We start from the raw sequence: 18,791 nt of genomic DNA on the forward strand, positions 1-18,791 counted from the left end.
ACATTGCTGGCACCCTGGTATAAACGGCTGACATCTGCGATGCGATGTCAGCCGTTTAACCCTTTCCATACAGCGGTCCGTACGGACCGCTGTATGGAAAAGGTTAACAGCGCAGGGAGCTCTCTCCCTCTCTCATCGGGGGGCTGCTGTGCCTTTGCAGCCCCCCGATGGGAGAGGGAGAGAGCCCCCAGAGAGCCCCCCTCAGCCCTGTACTTACCCTTCCCCGTCTGCGCAGTTCTGACCAGTACTGAGCAGACGGGGAAGGTTCCCATGGCAACAGGACGCCTCTCAGGCGTCCTGCTGTCCATGGTGCTGAACAGATCTGTGCTAAAAGCATAGATCTGTTCAGACAAGTGTAAAATACAGTACAGAACAATATATATTGTTCTGTACTGTATTATACAGACATCAGACCCACTGGATCTTCAAGAACCAAGTGGGTCTGGGTCAAAAAAAAAGTAAAAAAAAGTGAAAAAAGTAAAGTTTCAAAAAAACACATTTATCACTGAATAAAAAATAAAATAAAAAAATACACTACACATATTAGGTATCGCCGCGTCCGTAACGACCTGATCTATAAAACGGTCATGTTACTTTCCCCGCACGGTGAACGCCATAAAAATAAAAAAATAAAAACTATGAGGAAATTGAAATTTTGCCCACCTTACTTCCCAAAAAAGGTAATAAAAGTGATCAAAAAAGTCGCATGTACGCCAAAAAAGTACCAATCAAACCGTCACCTCATCCCGCAAAAAATGAGCCCTTACATGAGACAATGGCCCAAAAAATAAAAAAACTATGGGTCTCAGACTATGGAGATACTAAAACATGATTTTTTTTTTGTTTCAAAAATATTATTGTGTAAAACCCTGATAAATTATAAAAAGGTAGACATATTAGGTATTGCCATGTCCGTAAGAACCTGATCTATAAAAATACCACATGACCTAACCCCTCAGGTGAACACTGTAAAAAAAAATTAAAAAAAACGGTGTCAAAAAAGCTATTTTTTTGTTACCTTACATCACAAAAAGTGTAATAGCAAGCGATCAAAAAGTCATGTGCACCCCAAAATAGTACCAATCTAACCGTCATCTCATCCCGCAAAAATGATACCCAACCTGAGACAATCGCCAAAAAACTGAAAAAACTATGGCTCTCAGACTATGGAGACACTAAAACATGTTTTTTTTTTGTGTCAAAAATGATATTATTGTGTAAAACCTAAATAAATAAAAAAGTATACATATTAGGTATCGTCACGTCCGTAAGAACCTGCTCTATAAAAATAGCACATGATCTAACCTGTCAGATGAACGTTGTAAATATTAAAAAATAAAAACAGTGCCAAAACAGCTATTTTTTGGCAAATTTTCCATTTTAATTCATTTTTTCCCATAACAAAGCAAGGGTTAACAGCCAAACAAAACTCAATATTTATTGCCCTGATTCTTTAGTTTATAGAAATGCCCCATATGTGGTCGTAAACTGCTGTATGGCCACACGGCAGGGCGCAGAAGGAAAGGAGCGCCATATGGTTTTTGGAAGGCAGTTTTTGCTGGACTGGTTTTTTGACACCATGTCCCATTTGAAGCCCCCCCGATGCACCCCTAGAGTATAAACTCCAAAAAATGACCCCATTTTGGAAACTACACCCCTCAAGGTATTCAAAACTGATTTTACAAACTTTGTTAACCCTTTAAGTGTTCCACAAGAGTTAATGGCAAATGGAGATGAAATTTCTGAATTTCTATTTTTTGTTACTTTGCCTCACAAAAAAGTGTAATATAGAGCAACCAAAAATCATATGTTCCCTAAACTAGTACCAACAAAACTTCCACCGTATCCCGTAGTTTCCAAAATGGGGCCACTTTTTTGGAGTTTCTACTCTAGGGGTGCATCAGGGGGCTTTAAATGGGACATGGTGTCTAAAAACAATCCAGCAAAATCTGCCTTCCAGAAACCATATGGCATTCCTTTCCTTCTGCACCCTGCCGCGTGCCCATACAGCAGTTTACGACCACATATGGGGTGTTTCTGTAAACTACAGAATCAGGGCCATAAATAAAGAGTTTTGTTTGGCTGTTAACCCTTGCTTTGTTACTGGAAAAAAAATATTAAAATGGAAAATCTGCCGAAAAAGTGAAATTTTGAAATTTAATCTCTATTTTCCATTTATTCTTGTGGAACACCTAAAGGGTTAACAGCGTTTGTAAAATCAGTTTTGAATACCTTGAGGGGTGTAGTTTCTTAGATGGCGTCACTTTTATGGAGTTTCTACTCTAGGGGTGCATCAGGGGGGCTTCAAATGGGACATGGTGTAAAAAAAAACAGTCCAGCAAAACCTGCCTTCCAAAAACCGTATGGCATTCCTTTCCTTCTGCGCCCTGCCGTGTGCCCGTACAGCGGTTTACGACCACATATGGGGTGCTTCTGTAAACTACAGAATCAGGGCCATAAATAATGAGTTTTGTTTGGCTGTTAACCCTTGCTTTGTAACTGTAAAAAAAATATTAAAATGGAAAATCTGCCAAAAATGTGAAATTTTGAAATTGTGTCTCTATTTTCCATTAAATCTTGTGCAACACCTAAAGGGTTAACAAAGTTTGTAAAATCAGTTTTGAATACCTTGAGGGGTGTAGTTTCTTAGATGGGGTCACTTTTATGGAGTTTCTACTCTAGGGGTGCATCAGGGGGGCTTCAAATGGGACATGGTGTCAAAAAAACAGTCCAGCAAAATTAGCCCTCCAGAAACCAAACGGCGCACCTTTCACTCTACGCCCCGCTGTGTGGCCATACAGTAGTTTACGGCCACATATGGGGTGTTTCTGTGAACATCAGAGTCAGGGCAATAAAGATACAGTCTTGTTTGGCTGTTAACCCTTGCTTTGTTAGTGGAAAAAATGGGTTAAAATTGAAAATTAGGCAAAAAATGAAATTCTCAAATTTCATCTCCATTTGCCAATAACTCTTGTGCAACACCTAAAGGGTTAATGACGTATGTAAAATCAGTTTTGAATACCTTGAGGGGTGTAGTTTCTTAGATGGGGTCACTTTTATGGAGTTTCTACTCTAGGGGTGCATCAGGGGGCTTCAAATGGGACATGGTGTAAATAAACCAGTCCATAAAAATCAGCCTTCCAAAAACCAAACGGCGCACCTTTCACTCTACGCCCCGCTGTGTGGCCGTACAGTAGTTTACGGCCACATATTGGGTGTTTCTGTAAACGGCAGAGTCAGGGCAATAAAGATACAGTCTTGTTTGGCTGTTAACCCTTGCTTTGTTAGTGGAAAAAATGGGTTAAAATGAAAAATTAGACAAAAAAATGAAATTCTCAAATTTCCTCCCCATTTGCCAATAACTCTTGTGCAACACCTAAAGGGTTAACAATGTATGCAAAATCAGTTTTGAATACCTTGAGGGGTGTAGTTTCTTAGATGGGGTCATTTTTGGGTGGTTTCTATTATGTAAGCCTCGCAAAGTGACTTCAGACCTGAACTGGTCCCTAAAAATTGAGTTTTTGTAAATTTCGGAAAAATTTCAAGATTTGCTTCTAAACTTCTAAGCCTTATAACATCCCCAAAAAATAAAATATCATTCCCAAAACAATTCAAGCATGAAGTAGACATATGGGGAATGTAAAGTCATCACAATTTTTTGGGGTATTACTATGTATTACAGAAGTAGAGAAACTGAAACTTTGAAATTTGCAAATTTTTCCAAATTTTTGGTAAATTAGGTATTTTTTTGTGCAAAAAAAATAATTTTTTTGACTTCATTTTACCAGTGTTATGAAGTACAATATGTGACGAAAAAACAATCTCAGAATGGCCTAGATAAGTCAAAGCGTTTTAAAGTTATTAGCACTTAAAGTGACACTGGTCAGATTTCCAAAAAATGGCCTGGTCCTTAAGGTGAAAATGAGCCCGGTCCTGAAGGGGTTAATTTTGCATTCAGCAAGCAAATGAACAATTAAAAAACACTCAATAAAAAATTATCCATAGACTTTAAATTACAAATACTTGATTTACAGATTCTCATGCAGGATACATACCTGTTGTGCCGTTCTGCTTAATTCCACAGCTATGTCTCCGCCAGAGTTACCAATTCCAATCACTACAATTCTTTTATCTTTAAAACTATCAGGTATTTTATAATCGCGACTGTGCAGGTACTGACCCTTAAAATTTTCTATTCCTTAAAAGGGAAAAAACACCAGATAAGTCAATTGTACATTGCTTTAGACAAATGTCATACAATACTAACATATAATATATACCAGTGGTGGCGAACCTATGGCACGGGAGCCGGAGGCGGCACTCAGAGCCCTCTCTGTGGACCCCCACACGATGGAAAAAGTCTAAGGCCTCATGCACATGACCGTATGTATTTTGTGGTCCGCAAAAAACGGATCCGCAAAGAATACGGATGACTCCGTGTGCATTCGGTATTTTGTGGAACGGAACAGCTGGCCCCTAATAGAACAGTCTTATCCTTGTCCGTGATGCAGACAATAATAGGACATGTTCTATTTGTTTGCGAAACGGAAATATGAAAATGGAATGCACACAGAGTACCTTCCATTTTTTTTTTGCGGACCCATTGAAATGAATGGTCTATATACGGTCCGCAAAAAAAAAAAAGGGAACGGACACGGAAAGAAAATACATTCTTGTGCATGAGGCCTAAGGCATACCAATATGCTTTAGACTTTTACTGCCATTCATCAGCACAGGGCACACTGAATGCAGGCAGGCTATTATAGCTAAGGCTACTTTCCCACTTGCGTTTTGGCTTTCCGTTTGTGAGATCTGTTATGAGCTCTGTGGCGAAACCAACCTCGCCACTGGGTTTTGGAGGGGCCTGGCTACTAGCCTCTTGCCCCAGGATTATGGACCCACTCATCAGCCAGGCCTCATTTGTTCACAAAGGACTTGGACTAACTTGAACTCCTGGTCTAATTCGTGCCATTTTGGGATGTTAAATGTCTGTGTGTATTGAAAAGGGTGGGACATTGTATACGTTGAGTAGGGAGGTCTGTTCCATTGTCTCTCTGTGTGTATTGGCGAGGTCCTTTGTCCTGAGAGATAATTGAATTACTTCTCGGTTGTCTCCAGGACAGAGGATATTGTGTATTCGCCTGCCTGTGATGATTGCATCAACCCAGTGTGAGGTAATTTTATCACGGGCAGAGGGGAGGATTTTGTGTGGGAGTGTCTGAGTGTATTGTACGTGGTTATTGGCTGTTTTTACAAAACCCTGTGGGTGGTAACCTTGTTGGAAGATGTGTATAAAATGCTTGTGTGTTAAAATAAAGAGAGTTCCTGTTTTTATACCTTCATGAAGTTTTGGCTCATGTTTGGGGAATGGGATAACTACACTCTTGGGGATTGCTATATCACAATACTCCCCTGAGTATAAGCTCTTGTAAGAGCTTGTTCCTGTCTCTGCATTTAGGAGAGGTTCACCCACTGGAGCCTGGAACCTTGTCGTAGGTCCAGGGTGGGTAGGAGACGACGAGACCTCCACCAAGCTTCGGCGGTTCGTGGGGTCTGCAGTGCTGACGGTGTCAAGTGGAGTGCTTGGAGACCTCTGGAAGCACTAGGAGCATCTATTGATGGAGGTCCCGGTCGGGGTGCTAGGCGTTTCGTTACAAGCTCTCACAAGCGGTCCAAAACTAATCAGTTTTGCCCTAATGCATTCTGAATGGAAAAGGATCCGCTCAGAATGCATCAGTTTGCATGCAGCGTTTTGCTGTCCGCTTGACGAAACTGAGCCAAACTGATCCGTCCTGACACACATTTTAAGTCAATAGGGACAGATCCGTTTTCTCTGACACAATCTGGCACAATAGAAAACTGATCCATCTCCCATTGACTTTCAGTGGAGTTCATGACGGATCTGTCTTGGCTATGTTACAGATAATACAAACGGATCCGTTCATGACGGATGCATGCGGTTGTATTATTGTAACGGATCCGTTTTTGCAAATCCTTGATATATCTGCCCAAAACGCGAGTGTGAAAGTAGCCTAAATAATAAAGTACATGGAAGTTATACTATCCTGGTATTCAGGTTAAATTGCCATGTTGAATAAGTGGGTTTTGGGTTGCAGTTTGGTCTGTAAAAGGTTCGCCATCACTGATATATACTGTAATAATAAAAATAAATATAACATAATAAAAACATTAATAATTGTCATCATAGTCATGATAATGTCCTAAAAGAAGTGAATGTGCGTGAAGGTACTCCATTTTGTATGAAGTCTTCTTTTAATTCTACAGATGTTAGAGACATTACATTTTGTAATCCATGATTTGGATAGTCATGGTAATTAATCAACTGTCCTCCTTACTTCTTCGTTATCTGTCTTTTGTGAATGTGCTAACATGGTAACTCCAGATGTATAGGCATTATGCCCAGTTTTTAACTAAATACTGGATTTTTCCATCTTTCTTTTTACGCAAGTACTGTAAAATGTTTGATAAGAACTCTGCACACTGATTGCATTTCTTAGTTCTCCAAACAACATTAATTATTTAATTAGACGTTTTGTGATTATTTCAAAAAACGTGCAAATGTTTCTCTGATAATTACAAAGGTTTTATTATTTGCGTTTTCCCCAAATAAAAATCTGGGCTGCATTAACAAACAGTAAATTTGATTCAAACATTAGGTTGTAGAAATTGCACTAAAATGAAAGAGGTTGTCCGAGATTATAAAAAATCTTTGACAAAACCTAAAATGACTTTAAAGGCTATGTACCCCTTTAGGGGCAATTTTTTATTATTGCATTGTACTTATTATGACATAAAAAACATTTTTTCAGTTAGTCTTTATTACAAATATGGAACCCTTTTTTTTGTACAGAGCTGAGATGCTCAGGAGGATCAGAATTTTCTCTCTGCTCCGTCAGACTAATCTGACGGGCTCTTTATCTCTGCTTTCTGACACTATAAACACTCATTATAGCTCAGTTCTCATCTTACTGATAAGAATGTGGCTTAAATAAGTGTTTATGACCTCTTAGTAAATTAGAGATAAGGGTTATTAGATGACTGGCATAAAGTGAAAGTGAAGTCAATATTTTTAATAAAGACCAATTGAAAAAATTATTTTAACCCGAAAAGAGTAAAAATGCAATCATTAAAAAATTGCCCCTGAAGGTGTACATAGCTTTAAAAAAATAAAAAAAATCTCTTTTCTTTAACACTGTTCTCTATGGCACTGCTCCAGTTGTCCAAACAGCAGCAGTGACACACTTTGAGAGGCATGTGACCACTGCAGCCAATCACTTAGAGGTCAACCACTGAAATCAGTGACTGGCTGCACTGGTCACAACTGCTGCTCTTTGTAAATAAACAGCTATAGGGGACCCAGAGGAGCACTGCAGAGAATTGTGCTGTAGAAACAATGAAGAAGAATGAAATACAGTACAATGTAAATGAATGTTCTTCAGCAATGCCCATTCACAATACAAATTTGAAAAAATCCACAATGGATTCAAGGCATGCTGCAGATTTTCATCATCACTAGAGTTGAGCAAACACCTGGATGTTCGGGTTCGAGAAGTTCGGCCGAACTTCCCGAAAATGTTCGGGTTCGGGATCCGAACCCGACCCGAACTTCGTCCCGAACCCGAACCCCATTGAAGTCAATGGGGACCCGAACTTTTCGGCACTAAAAAGGCTGTAAAACAGCCCAGGAAAGAGCTAGAGGGCTGCAAAAGGCAGCAACATGTAGGTAAATCCCCTGCAAACAAATGTGGATAGGGAAATGAATTAAAATAAAAATAAAAAAAATAAAAATTAACCAATATCAATTGGAGAGAGGTCCCATAGCAGAGAATCTGGCTTCACGTCAGCAGAGAATCAGTATCTTCATGCCATAGCAGAGAATCTGGCTTCACGTCACCCACCACTGTAACAGTCCATTGTCATATATTTAGGCACCGGCACCCAGGCAGAGGAGAGAGGTACCAAAACAGAGATTCAGGCTTCATGTCAGCAGAGAATCAGTCTGCATGTCATAGCAGAGAATCATGCTTTACGTCACCCAACACTGGAACAGTCCATTGTCAGATATTTAGGCCCAGGCACCCAGACAGAGGAGAGAGGTACCAAAACAGAGATTCAGGCTTCATGTCAGCAGAGAATCAGTCTGCATGTCATAGCAGAGAATCATGCTTTACATCACCCAACACTGGAACAGTCCATTGTCAGATATTTAGGCCCAGGCACCCAGGCAGAGGAGAGAGGTCCCGTAACAGAGAATCTGGCTTCATGTCAGCAGAGAATCAGTCTGCATGTCCTAGCAGAGAATCATGCTTTACGTCACCCAACACTGGAACAGTCCATTGTCAGATATTTAGACCCAGGCAGAGGAGAGAGGTCCCGTAACAGAGAATCTGGCTTCATGTCAGGAGAGAATCAGTCTGCATGTCCTAGCAGAGAATCATGCTTTACGTCACCCAACACTGGAACAGTCCATTGTCAGATATTTAGGCCCAGGCACCCAGACAGAGGAGAGAGGTCACATAACAGAGATTCAGGCTTCATGTCAGCAGAGAATCAGTCTGCATGTCATAGCAGAGAATCATGCTTTACGTCAACCAACACTGGAACAGTCCATTGTCAGATATTTAGGCCCAGGCACCCAGGCAGAGGAGAGAGGTCCCGTAACAGAGAATCTGGCTTCATGTCAGCAGAGAATCAGTCTGCATGTCATAGCAAAGAATCAGGCTTTACGTCACCCAACACTGGAACAGTCCATTGTCAGATATTTAGGCCCAGGCACCCAGGCAGAGGAGAGAGGTCCCGTAACAGAGAATCAGTCTTCATGTCAGCAGAGAATCAGTCTTCATGTCATAGCAGAGAATCAGGCTTTACGTCACCCACCACTGGAACAGGCCACTGTCAGATATTTTTTGGCCCCGGCACCCAGACAGAGGAGAGAGGTCCCATAACAGAGATTCAGGCTTCATGTCAGCAGAGAATCAGTCTGCATGTCATAGAAGAGAATCATGCTTTACGTCACCCAACACTGCAACAGTCCATTGTCAGATATTTAGGCCCAGGCACCCAGACAGAGGAGAGAGGTCCCGTAACAGAGAATCTGGCTTCATGTCCTAGCAGAGAATCATGGTTTATGTCACCCAACACTGGAACAGTCCATTGTCAGATATTTAGGCCCAGGCACCCAGGCAGAGGAGAGAGGTCCCGTAACAGAGAATCTGGCTTCATGTCAGCAGAGAATCAGTCTTCATGTCATAGCAGAGAATCAGGCTTCACGTCACCCACCACTGGAACAGGCCACTGTCAGATATATTTAGGCCCCGACACCCAGACAGAGGAGAGAGGTCCCATAACAGAGATTCAGGCTTCATGTCAGCAGAGAATCAGTCTTCATGTCATAGCAGAGAATCAGGCTTCACGTCACCCACCACTGGAGCAGTCCATTGTCACATATTTAGGCCCAGGCAACCCAAAGTTGAATGAACCTCTCCTCTGTCTGGGTGCCGGGGCATAAAAATATCTGGCCTGTTCCAGTGGTGGGTGACATGAAGCCTGATTCTCTGCTATGACATGAAGACTGATTCTCTGCTGACGAGATTTCGCCCATTATACCAATATAATGGTAAAATGAAAATAAAAATAGGATTGAATGAGGAAGTGCCCTGGAGTACAATAATATATTGTTAAGGGGAGGTAGTTAATGTCTAATCTGCACAAGGGATGGACAGGTCCTGTGGGATCCATGCCTGGTTCATTTTTATGAACGTCAGCTATTCCACATTGGCTGTAGACAGGCGGCTGCGTTTGTCTGTAATGACGCCCCCTGCCGTGCTGTATACACGTTCAGACAAAACGCTGGCCGCCGGGCAGGCCAGCACCTCCAAGGCATAAAAGGCTAGCTCTGGCCACGTGGACAATTTGGAGACCCAGAAGTTGAATGGGGCCGAACCATCAGTCAGTACGTGGAGGGGTGTGCACAGGTACTGTTCCACCATGCTATTGAAATGTTGCTTTCCTGCTAACACGTTCCGTATCAGGTGGTGGTGCAGTTAGCTGTGGCGTGGTGACAAAACTTTTCCACATCTCTGCCATGCTAACCCTGCCCTCAGAGGAGCTGGCCGTGACACAGCTGCGTTGGTGACCTCTTGCTCCTCCTCTGCCTTCGCCTTGGGCTTCCACTTGTTCCCCTGTGACATTTGGGAATGCTCTCAGTAGCGCGTCTACCAACGAGCGCTTGTACTCGCGCATCTTACTATCACGCTCCAGTGCATGAAGTAAGGTGGGCACATTGTCTTTGTACCATGGATCCAGCAGGGTGGCAACCCAGTAGTCCGCACACGTTAAAATGTGGGCAACTCTGCTGTCGTTGCGCAGGCACTGCAGCATGTAGTCGCTCATGTGTGCCAGGCTGCCCAGAGGTAAGGACAAGCTGTCCTCTGTGGGAGGCGTATCGTCATCATCCTTCGTTTCCCCCCAGCCACGCACCAGTGATGGGCCCGAGCTGCGTTGGGTGCCAGCCACGCTGTGAACCTGATTCATCCTCATCCTCCTCCACCTCCTCCTCATCCTCGTCCTCCAGTAGTGGGCCCTGTCTGGCCACATTTGTACCTGGCCTCTGCTGTTGCAAAAAACCTCCCTCTGAGTCACTTCGAAGAGACTGGCCTGAAAGTGCTAAAAATGACCCCTGTTCCTCCTCCTCCTCCTGGGCCACCTCCTCTTCCATCATCGCCCTAAGTGTTTTCTCAAAGAGACATAGAAGAGGTATTGTAACGCTGATAACGGCGTCATCGCCACTGGCCATGTTGGTGGAGTACTCGAAACAGCGCAACAGGGCAGACAGGTCTCGCATGGAGGCCCAGTCATTGGTGGTGAAGTGGTGCTGTTCCGCAGTGCTACTGATCCGTGCGTGCTGCAGCTGAAACTCCACTATGGCCTGCTGCTGCTCGCACAGTCTGTCCAGCATGTGCAAGGTGGAGTTCCACCTGGTGGGCACGTCGCATATGAGGCGGTGAGCGGGAAGGCCGAAGTTACCCTGTAGCGCAGACAGGCGAGCAGCGGCAGGATGTGAACGCCGGAAGCGCGAACAGACGGCCCGCACTTTATGCAGCAGCTCTGACATGTCGGGGTAGTTGTGAATGAACTTCTGCACCACCAAATTCAGCACATGCGCCAGGCAAGGGATGTGCGTCAAACCGGCTAGTCCCAGAGCTGCAACGAGATTTCGCCCATTATCGCACACCACCAGGCCGGGCTTGAGGCTCACCGGCAGCAACCACTCGTCGGTCTGTTGTTCTATACCCCCCCACAACTCCTGTGCGGTGTGGGGCCTGTCCCCCAAACATATGAGTTTCAGAACGGCCTGCTGACGTTTACCCCGGGCTGTGCTGAAGTTGGTGGTGAAGGTGTGTGGCTGACTGGATGAGCAGGTGGAAGAAGAGGAGGAGGAAGCTGAGTAGGAGGAGGAGGAGACAGGAGGCAAAGAATGTTGCCCTGCGATCCTTGGCGGCGGAAGGACGTGCGCCAAACAGCTCTCCGCCTTGGGCCCAGCCGCCACTACATTTACCCAGTGTGCAGTTATAGAGATATAGCGTCCCTGGCCGTGCTTACTGGTCCACGTATCTGTGGTTAGGTGGACCTTGCCACAGATGGCGTTGCGCAGTGCACACTTGATTTTATCGGATACTTGGTATTGCATGGAAGGCACGGCTCTCTTGGAGAAGTAGTGCCGGCTGGGAACAACATACTGTGGGACAGCAAGCGACATGAGCTGTTTGAAGCTGTCTGTGTCCACCAGCCTAAATGACAGCATTTCATAGGCCAGTAGTTTAGAAATGCTGGCATTCAGGGCCAGGGATCGAGGGTGGCTAGGTGGGAATTTACGCTTTCTCTCAAATGTTTGTGAGATGGAGAGCTGAACGCTGCCGTGTGACATGGTTGAGATGCTTGGTGACGCAGGTGGTGGTGTTGGTGGTACATCCCATGTATGCTGGGCGGCAGGTGCCAACGTTCCTCCAGAGGCGGAGGAAGAGGCCGAGGCGGCGGCAGCAGCAGAAGAGGTAGCAGGGGGAGCCTGAGTGACTTCCTTGTTTTTAAGGTGTTTACTCCACTGCAGTTCATGCTTTGCATGCAGGTGCCTGGTCATGCAGGTTGTGCTAAGGTTCAGAACGTTAATGCCTCACTTCAGGCTCTGATGGCACAGCGTGCAAACCACTCGGGTCTTGTCGTCAGCACATTGTTTGAAGAACTGCCATGCCAGGAAACTCCTTGAAGCTGCCTTTGGGGTGCTCGGTCCCAGATGGCGGCGGTCAGTAGCAGGCGGAGTCTCTTGGCGGCGGGTGTTCTGCTTTTGCCCACTGCTCCCTCTTTGTCTTTTGCTACGCTGTTGGCTCGGTCTCACCACTTCCTCTTCCTCCGAACTTTGAAAGTCAGTGGCACGACCTTCATTCCATGTGGGGTCTAGGACCTCATCGTCCCCTGAATCGTCTTCCACCCAGTCTTGATCCCTGACCTCCTGTTCAGTCTGCACACTGCAGAAAGACGCAGCAGTTGGCACCTGTGTTTCGTCATCATCAGAGACGTGCTGAGGTGGTATTCCCATGTCCTCATCATCAGGAAACATAAGTGGTTGTGCGTTAGTGCATTCTATCTCTTCCACCCCTGGGGAAGGGCTAGGTGGATGCCCTTGGGAAACCCTGCCAGCAGAGTCTTCAAACAGCATAAGAGACTGCTGCATAACTTGAGACTCAGACAGTTTCCCTGATATGCATGGGGGTGATGTGACCGACTGATGGGCTTGGTTTTCATGCGCCATCTGTGCGCTTTCTGCAGAAGACTGGGTGGGAGATAATGTGAACGTGCTGGATGCACTGTCGGCCACCCAATTGACTAATGCCTGTACCTGCTCAGGCCTTACCATCCTTAGAACGGCATTGGGCCCCACCAAATATCCCTGTAAATTCTGGCGGCTACTGGGACCTGAGGTAGTTGGTACACTAGGACGTGTGGCTGTGGCAGAACGGCCACTTCCTCTCCCAGCACCAGAGGGTCCACTAACACCACCACGACCATGTCCGCATCCGCGTCCCTTACTAGATGTTTTCCTCATTTTTACCGTTTACCACAATAAGAAAAATATTATTCGGGCCAATGTATTGAATTCAAAATCAGGCCTTTTTTTACAGACACCTAACACTATCTGGCTATCTATTTAGGTACCATATTACACTAATACAGGCACACCAGTAATGACAGATTTAGCTGAATACAAATTTGAGGCCTATTATTTAGGCGCTGGGTGACAGGTATACGTTTAATCACAGAATTAGACTTGGATCTGGACTGTAGCGTGTGTGTGAAGTTCTTGAGAATGACCCTATCAGCACCTTGAATCTAATCTTCCCTTTTAGGGATAGATTTAAAGTAGGCCTGATACAGCAGAAACCACTAATTTTGAGAATTGCAAAATTGGGAATTGTTTTTCAACCCAGAACAAAAACTGTGCTTTGTTGGACATTAAATAACTTGACCAGCTAAAACAGTAATGACAGATTTGGATGAATATAAATGTGAGGTCTATTTTTTAGGCGCTGGGTGACAGGTATACGTTTAATCACAGAATTAGACTTGGATCTGCACTGTAGCGTGTGTGTGAAGTTCTTGAGAATGACCCTATCAGCACCTTGAATCTAAACTACCCTTTTAGGGATAGATTTAAAGTAGGCCTGATACAGCAGAAACCACTAATTTTGAGAATTGCAAAATTGGGAATTGTTTTTCAACCCAGAACAAAAACTGTGCTTTGTTGGACATTAAATAACTTGACCAGCTAAAACAGTAATGACAGATTTGGATGAATATAAATGTGAGGCCTATTTTTTAGGCGCTGGGTGACAGGCTCAACTTGCCCCTGATGTAGTATATGGCCAAAAAATAACCACACTATTGATGGTTAAATGCACTAGATGAAAGCTTGACCCTGATGTAGGATATAGCAAAAAATAACCACACTATTGATGGTTAAATGCACTTGGGGGACAGGCTCAGCTTGCCCCTGATGTAGTATATGGCCAAAAAATAACCACACTATTGATGGTTAAATGCCCTTGATGACAGCTTGACCCTGATGTAGGATATAGCAAAAAATATCACACTATTGATGGTTAAATGTACTTGGTGGCAGCTTGTGCTGGCGCACCACAAGCCACAAAATTGCCGCCGATCACCCCAGAAAAAAGTGACTGAAAAACGCTCTGGGCAGCCTAAAAACACTGAGCAATTGAATAGCAGCAGTTCAATGATCCACAGCTGTAGATCGATCACTGAATGAAGTCTTTTGGAGGCGTTAATCACTGCCTAATCTCGCCCTAACGTCGCAGCTGCAACCTCTCCCTACATTTGTATCAGCAGAGTGACGTGCAGCGCTATGTGACCCAGGCTTATATAGAGGCTGGGTCACATGCTGCACTGGCCAATCACAGCCATGCCAATAGTAGGCAAGGCTGTGATGGCCTCTTGGGGCAAGTAGTATGATGCTTGTTGATTGGCTGCTTTGCAGCCTTTCAAAAAGCGCCAAGAAAGCGCCGAACACCGAACTCGAACCCAGACTTTTATGAAAATGTTCGGGTTCGGGTCCGTGTCACGGACACCCCAAAATTCAGTTCGGGTTCGCTCATTCCCACTTAAGACGGTTCTTTGTAATCAGAGGACCAGTAAAACAATTGAGGTCTGACCAGGGAAGCAACTTCATCGGAGCCTGTAGAGAACTTAACATCGACACCAAGTCCATTCAAGATCAGTTGGCGGAAAAAGGTTGCACCTGGATTTTCAACCCTCCTTATAGTTCCCACATGGGGGGCTCCTGGGAGAGAATGATCGGCATCTCACGCAACATCTTAAATTCTATGTTAATGGATGTAAACTCGTCTAGACTCACACATGAGACTCTAGTCACCCTTCTCGCTGAAGTTTCGGCCATTATCAATTCAAGACTCCTTGTGCCAGTGTCTATGGATCCTGAAACACCAGCCATACTGACTCCGGCTATTCTACTTACCCAAAAAACTGAGAATACGCTAATACCTAGTGGAGAATTTACTCATGCTAACATCTACCAAAAACACTGGAAACGTGTACAATACCTAGCAGATTACTTCTGGAACAGGTGGCGAAAGGAGTACCTCAGTGTTCTTCAAGGAAGAAGAAAATGACAACACCACAAACCAAACTTGAAGGAAGGAGACCTCGTATTGATGAAAGAGCAACAAACCAAAAGGATTGACTGGCCTATTGGACTAATTTCAAAGGTTTTCCCTAGCAAGGATGGCAAGGTCCGGAAGGTGGAGTTGAAGATCTTCAGGAAGGGCGAGCTTAAAACGTTCTCAAGACCAATTAACAAACTCATTTTAATATTACCCATCGAGAACGTCCCTGCCGGGTGAACAGGACTGTATCTAACTTCGCAGATCTTCTCCATTCCAAGTTGGAAAACAGGACTAATCTATGTTTTGCATTCTAACATGTTCATTTTACAGGTTGTTTATATTTTATGGACATTCGTCGTAGTGAAATCCCCGAAGTGAATTTCAGATGGGGAGTGTGCTGTTCTTTCCAAATTGAATTCATACACTGTATTATTATCTCTTCTTTTACTGTGTTGTTTCTATGTATTGTTCTCTGCTGCCATCTGCTGGCCAGAATTTGTATGCTGCACGCCTTGTTCTTGTCATTAAAGTTTTTCTCTGCTGGGCGTGGTTTTAGCAGCCTTGGTCCTTGTCACTTCCTGTAGCCATTTTTCAGTGCTGCATTCCGTTGTGACTGGAGACACACACCTTGGCTTGTGAAGGCATCAGTTTTGACCAGCAGTTAGCCTCAGGAAAGACATCCACATGACAGCATCTACTCTGCTACCGCATTACTGTATTGCATCACCGTATGTCGCTGTTTTGGATCAAATAAACCCACGTGTGATTGCATCCTCGTGTCTACGTCCAGGTCCATCTAACCTGAGCATCTGCCGGTCCGGTCTGCTCCACTGCTTGGATACGAAGGTAGGACAGTCACACAGTCATTACCAGTTATACTTTCATTCGCCTTCATGTGGGGACAGAACACGTGGGAAGGGTAAGGACTTTATCTGTGTGCACCTAGATGCGCTCAGAAGTACCACCTAGCACACAAACGAATATGGCCATAATAGGCAAAAATGAAATTAAAGGGTTGAGTTCGGGGGGTTTGGTGCAGCTTATGCGCTCCAATGTGGAACGCAATACGTCACTTCCGGTTACGTACTTCCGGACGGTGGCGGTGATGTGAGGCGCAACGTCATGAGGGAATGTAACAAGGTAATTGTGTGCAGGTGGTTTAATTGCTGGGGACAGATGGATGCGTGGCTGGTATGATATGACAATATGTTACTGTGGTTGATGTGGCTGCTGTAGGAACGATATACTATCTGTGGATACTCATTTGCACTAGCATCTTTGCATGCATGCTGCCTTTTAAAGTATTATAATCCCTATAAGTGACCCACGTGACCTGCTAGGGCATCTAGCCCTTGGTTTTCTATTTTCCACCACCATCTGTTACTTGTGGTTTTATGTATATTTTAACCATTGTGTTATAATAAAGATCTATTTATAATAAAGATCTATTTATATATGTGTGTGTACGTATATGTATATAAGGCTCTAGCTGCTATTTTTGGTGTTAAATATTTTGGGCATATGCCGGGGTAGTGGTGTTTTTTGGCCCACATTTAAGATAGGTGTTAATAATTATATGAAGGGCCTGCAGTTGAGCTGACAATGTAAAACATTATATGCGAGGGCCTGCATTTGAGCTGACCCTGTAAAACATTATATGCGAGGGCCTGTAGTTGAGCTGCCCCTGTAAAACATTATATGCGAGGGCCTGCAGTTGAGCTGACCCTGTGAAAAATTATATGTGAGGACATTATATGTGACGAATAAGCATGTTGATATGATGGAAGAGGAGGAGGAGAATTAGAAAAAAAAGATTTAACCATATACCCTTTTTTGTGGTGGAAGGGGTGCATGGGATACAGTGTATTTAGTACATTAAGCAACACATTTAAAGTGCCTTTGTTCATCCACTTTCCTCTGGTGGAGTTGAGAAGTCTGGGGCAATCTTAAGCAATGGTTGTTGGGACATGAAAGCTGTTGGGGCAGAAATGGAAGCTCTCATGAGCTCAAAAGATGACATCTATGAGTTGGAGAAGCCTAAGCGTGCTCCTGCACAGCAGGTGGAAGAAAATGAGAAACCGGAAGAGGAAGATCCTCTGGAAGGTGCCAAGAAGTCAGAGCCTGGTAAGAGTGGGTCTGGAGATGATGGTGCCGGGGTGCTGGCTGTGGCAGAGAAGATGGAAGATGCTTCTGCTGAACCAGTTGATGGGGCTGATGTGGATGCCGAAGACCACAGACCCGTGGTAGAGTGTAGCCCAGGCCTGGAAGACGTCCCCTCTGCCTACAAGGCCTTCCAAATAGTCATCAGCCTGCTGGGGGAGAAGTACGAGGAGGTGAACGATTAGTTTTTGGATCTGGGATATTACGATGGGCTGTCTCTCCTGACTCCTCCCCAAAAGGAGACCTGTGTCCTGGGAGAGCCTCTGGAGAAAATGCCAGAAGACGAGGAGTCTGCTGAAGACCCCGGTGCCTCCTGCCTCGATGAGAAAGAGGGGGAGGCGTTAAGAGGGCAAGTGTATGGTGCCATGTCCAAGAAGTCTGAGAAGGCTCTCAAAGAGACTGGAGACTCCGAAAAGACAAAGGCTGAAGAAGTTAAGGCCGATGTGTTAGTTGACATGAAGTCCCCAGGTGCTGCAGAGACCAAAGTTACGACAAAGGGAGCGGCAGCCAAAGTGGAAAAAGCCACTAAAAAAGCAGAGGTTTCTGAAACTGCCACCATAGCTGGGGTAACTACTGCTGGAAAGAAGGAAGAAGTGACCCAGATGCACGTAAAAGAAGCGAGCAGGGGCAAGCATGCTCTGCTGAAGGAGCCCCACAAAGCAAAGGAGAAAGTGTGTGGACATGACCATGACTGGGAACAGTTCAGTCAAGAGCTGCAGCAGTCCAAGAAAGGACATGAGGCGCATGTGCGGAAGACAGAGGATCAAAAAAGAGAGAGAGATCAAAATGTACGAGAGCGAATCATTATCACCCGGAAAAGAGTAGAAAAAGAGTATCTGGCCATGAGATGGGCACATGAGGCATTTAGGCAGTTTATATTGGGCAAGACGTCAGTTTTGATGATAAACCAAGCTCTGCTGGCGTGGGTCTGGCAGAACAAAGGGAAAGTATGTGTCACCGAGGTTCCTGGCCTCAGTGAAATAAGAAACGGTAATTTTGTATGTCAGCGGCAGCTAGTGCTCGCTGACACTGTTACTTAGTGTGGCTGTAAAGCCAATCCGGGCTGGTTCTTATTGGGAGCAGCCAAAGAGCAGGAAGGGTGGATGCCCTCTCACCAGCCTCCCGTGGTTATGCAGGTGTTCACCCTCACGGGCTTGAACAAAGGGGGGGGGGGGGGTATGTGAGACAGTGACAGGTCTCACGCAGGTTAGAGGCAAGGAAGGGGTGGATAGTGCGGTCCACGTCCCTATTCCACCACAGGTGAGACCAGCTGGAGGTACTCAGCCTGGCATAAAGCACCACCCAGAGGGTCAGCAAGGGGGGAGTGTGTTACCTGTGGATAGAGGCCTGGAGCTTCTGTCAGTGTGCTCTCAGCTGGGCAAGGCTGAGGGACCACAAGGCTGGGAATAGCCTGGA

General features: G+C 44.9%; 1 protein-coding gene across 2 annotated transcripts in view; it reads right to left on the reverse strand.

Annotated features, from left to right (window-relative positions):
* Positions 1-18,791, reverse strand: part of LOC120978499 (flavin-containing monooxygenase 5-like) — a 463,632-nt gene that overhangs the window by 89,347 nt on the left and 355,494 nt on the right. For both annotated transcript variants that reach the window (XM_040406667.1, XM_040406666.1), the window contains exon 5: positions 4,056-4,198. In XM_040406667.1, the coding sequence (XP_040262601.1) occupies positions 4,056-4,198 (143 nt within the window). The remainder of the gene's footprint in view (positions 1-4,055; positions 4,199-18,791) is intronic.

The sequence above is a fragment of the Bufo bufo genome, chromosome 9 (genome assembly GCF_905171765.1).
Source record: "Bufo bufo chromosome 9, aBufBuf1.1, whole genome shotgun sequence".
Taxonomy (NCBI): domain Eukaryota; kingdom Metazoa; phylum Chordata; class Amphibia; order Anura; family Bufonidae; genus Bufo; species Bufo bufo.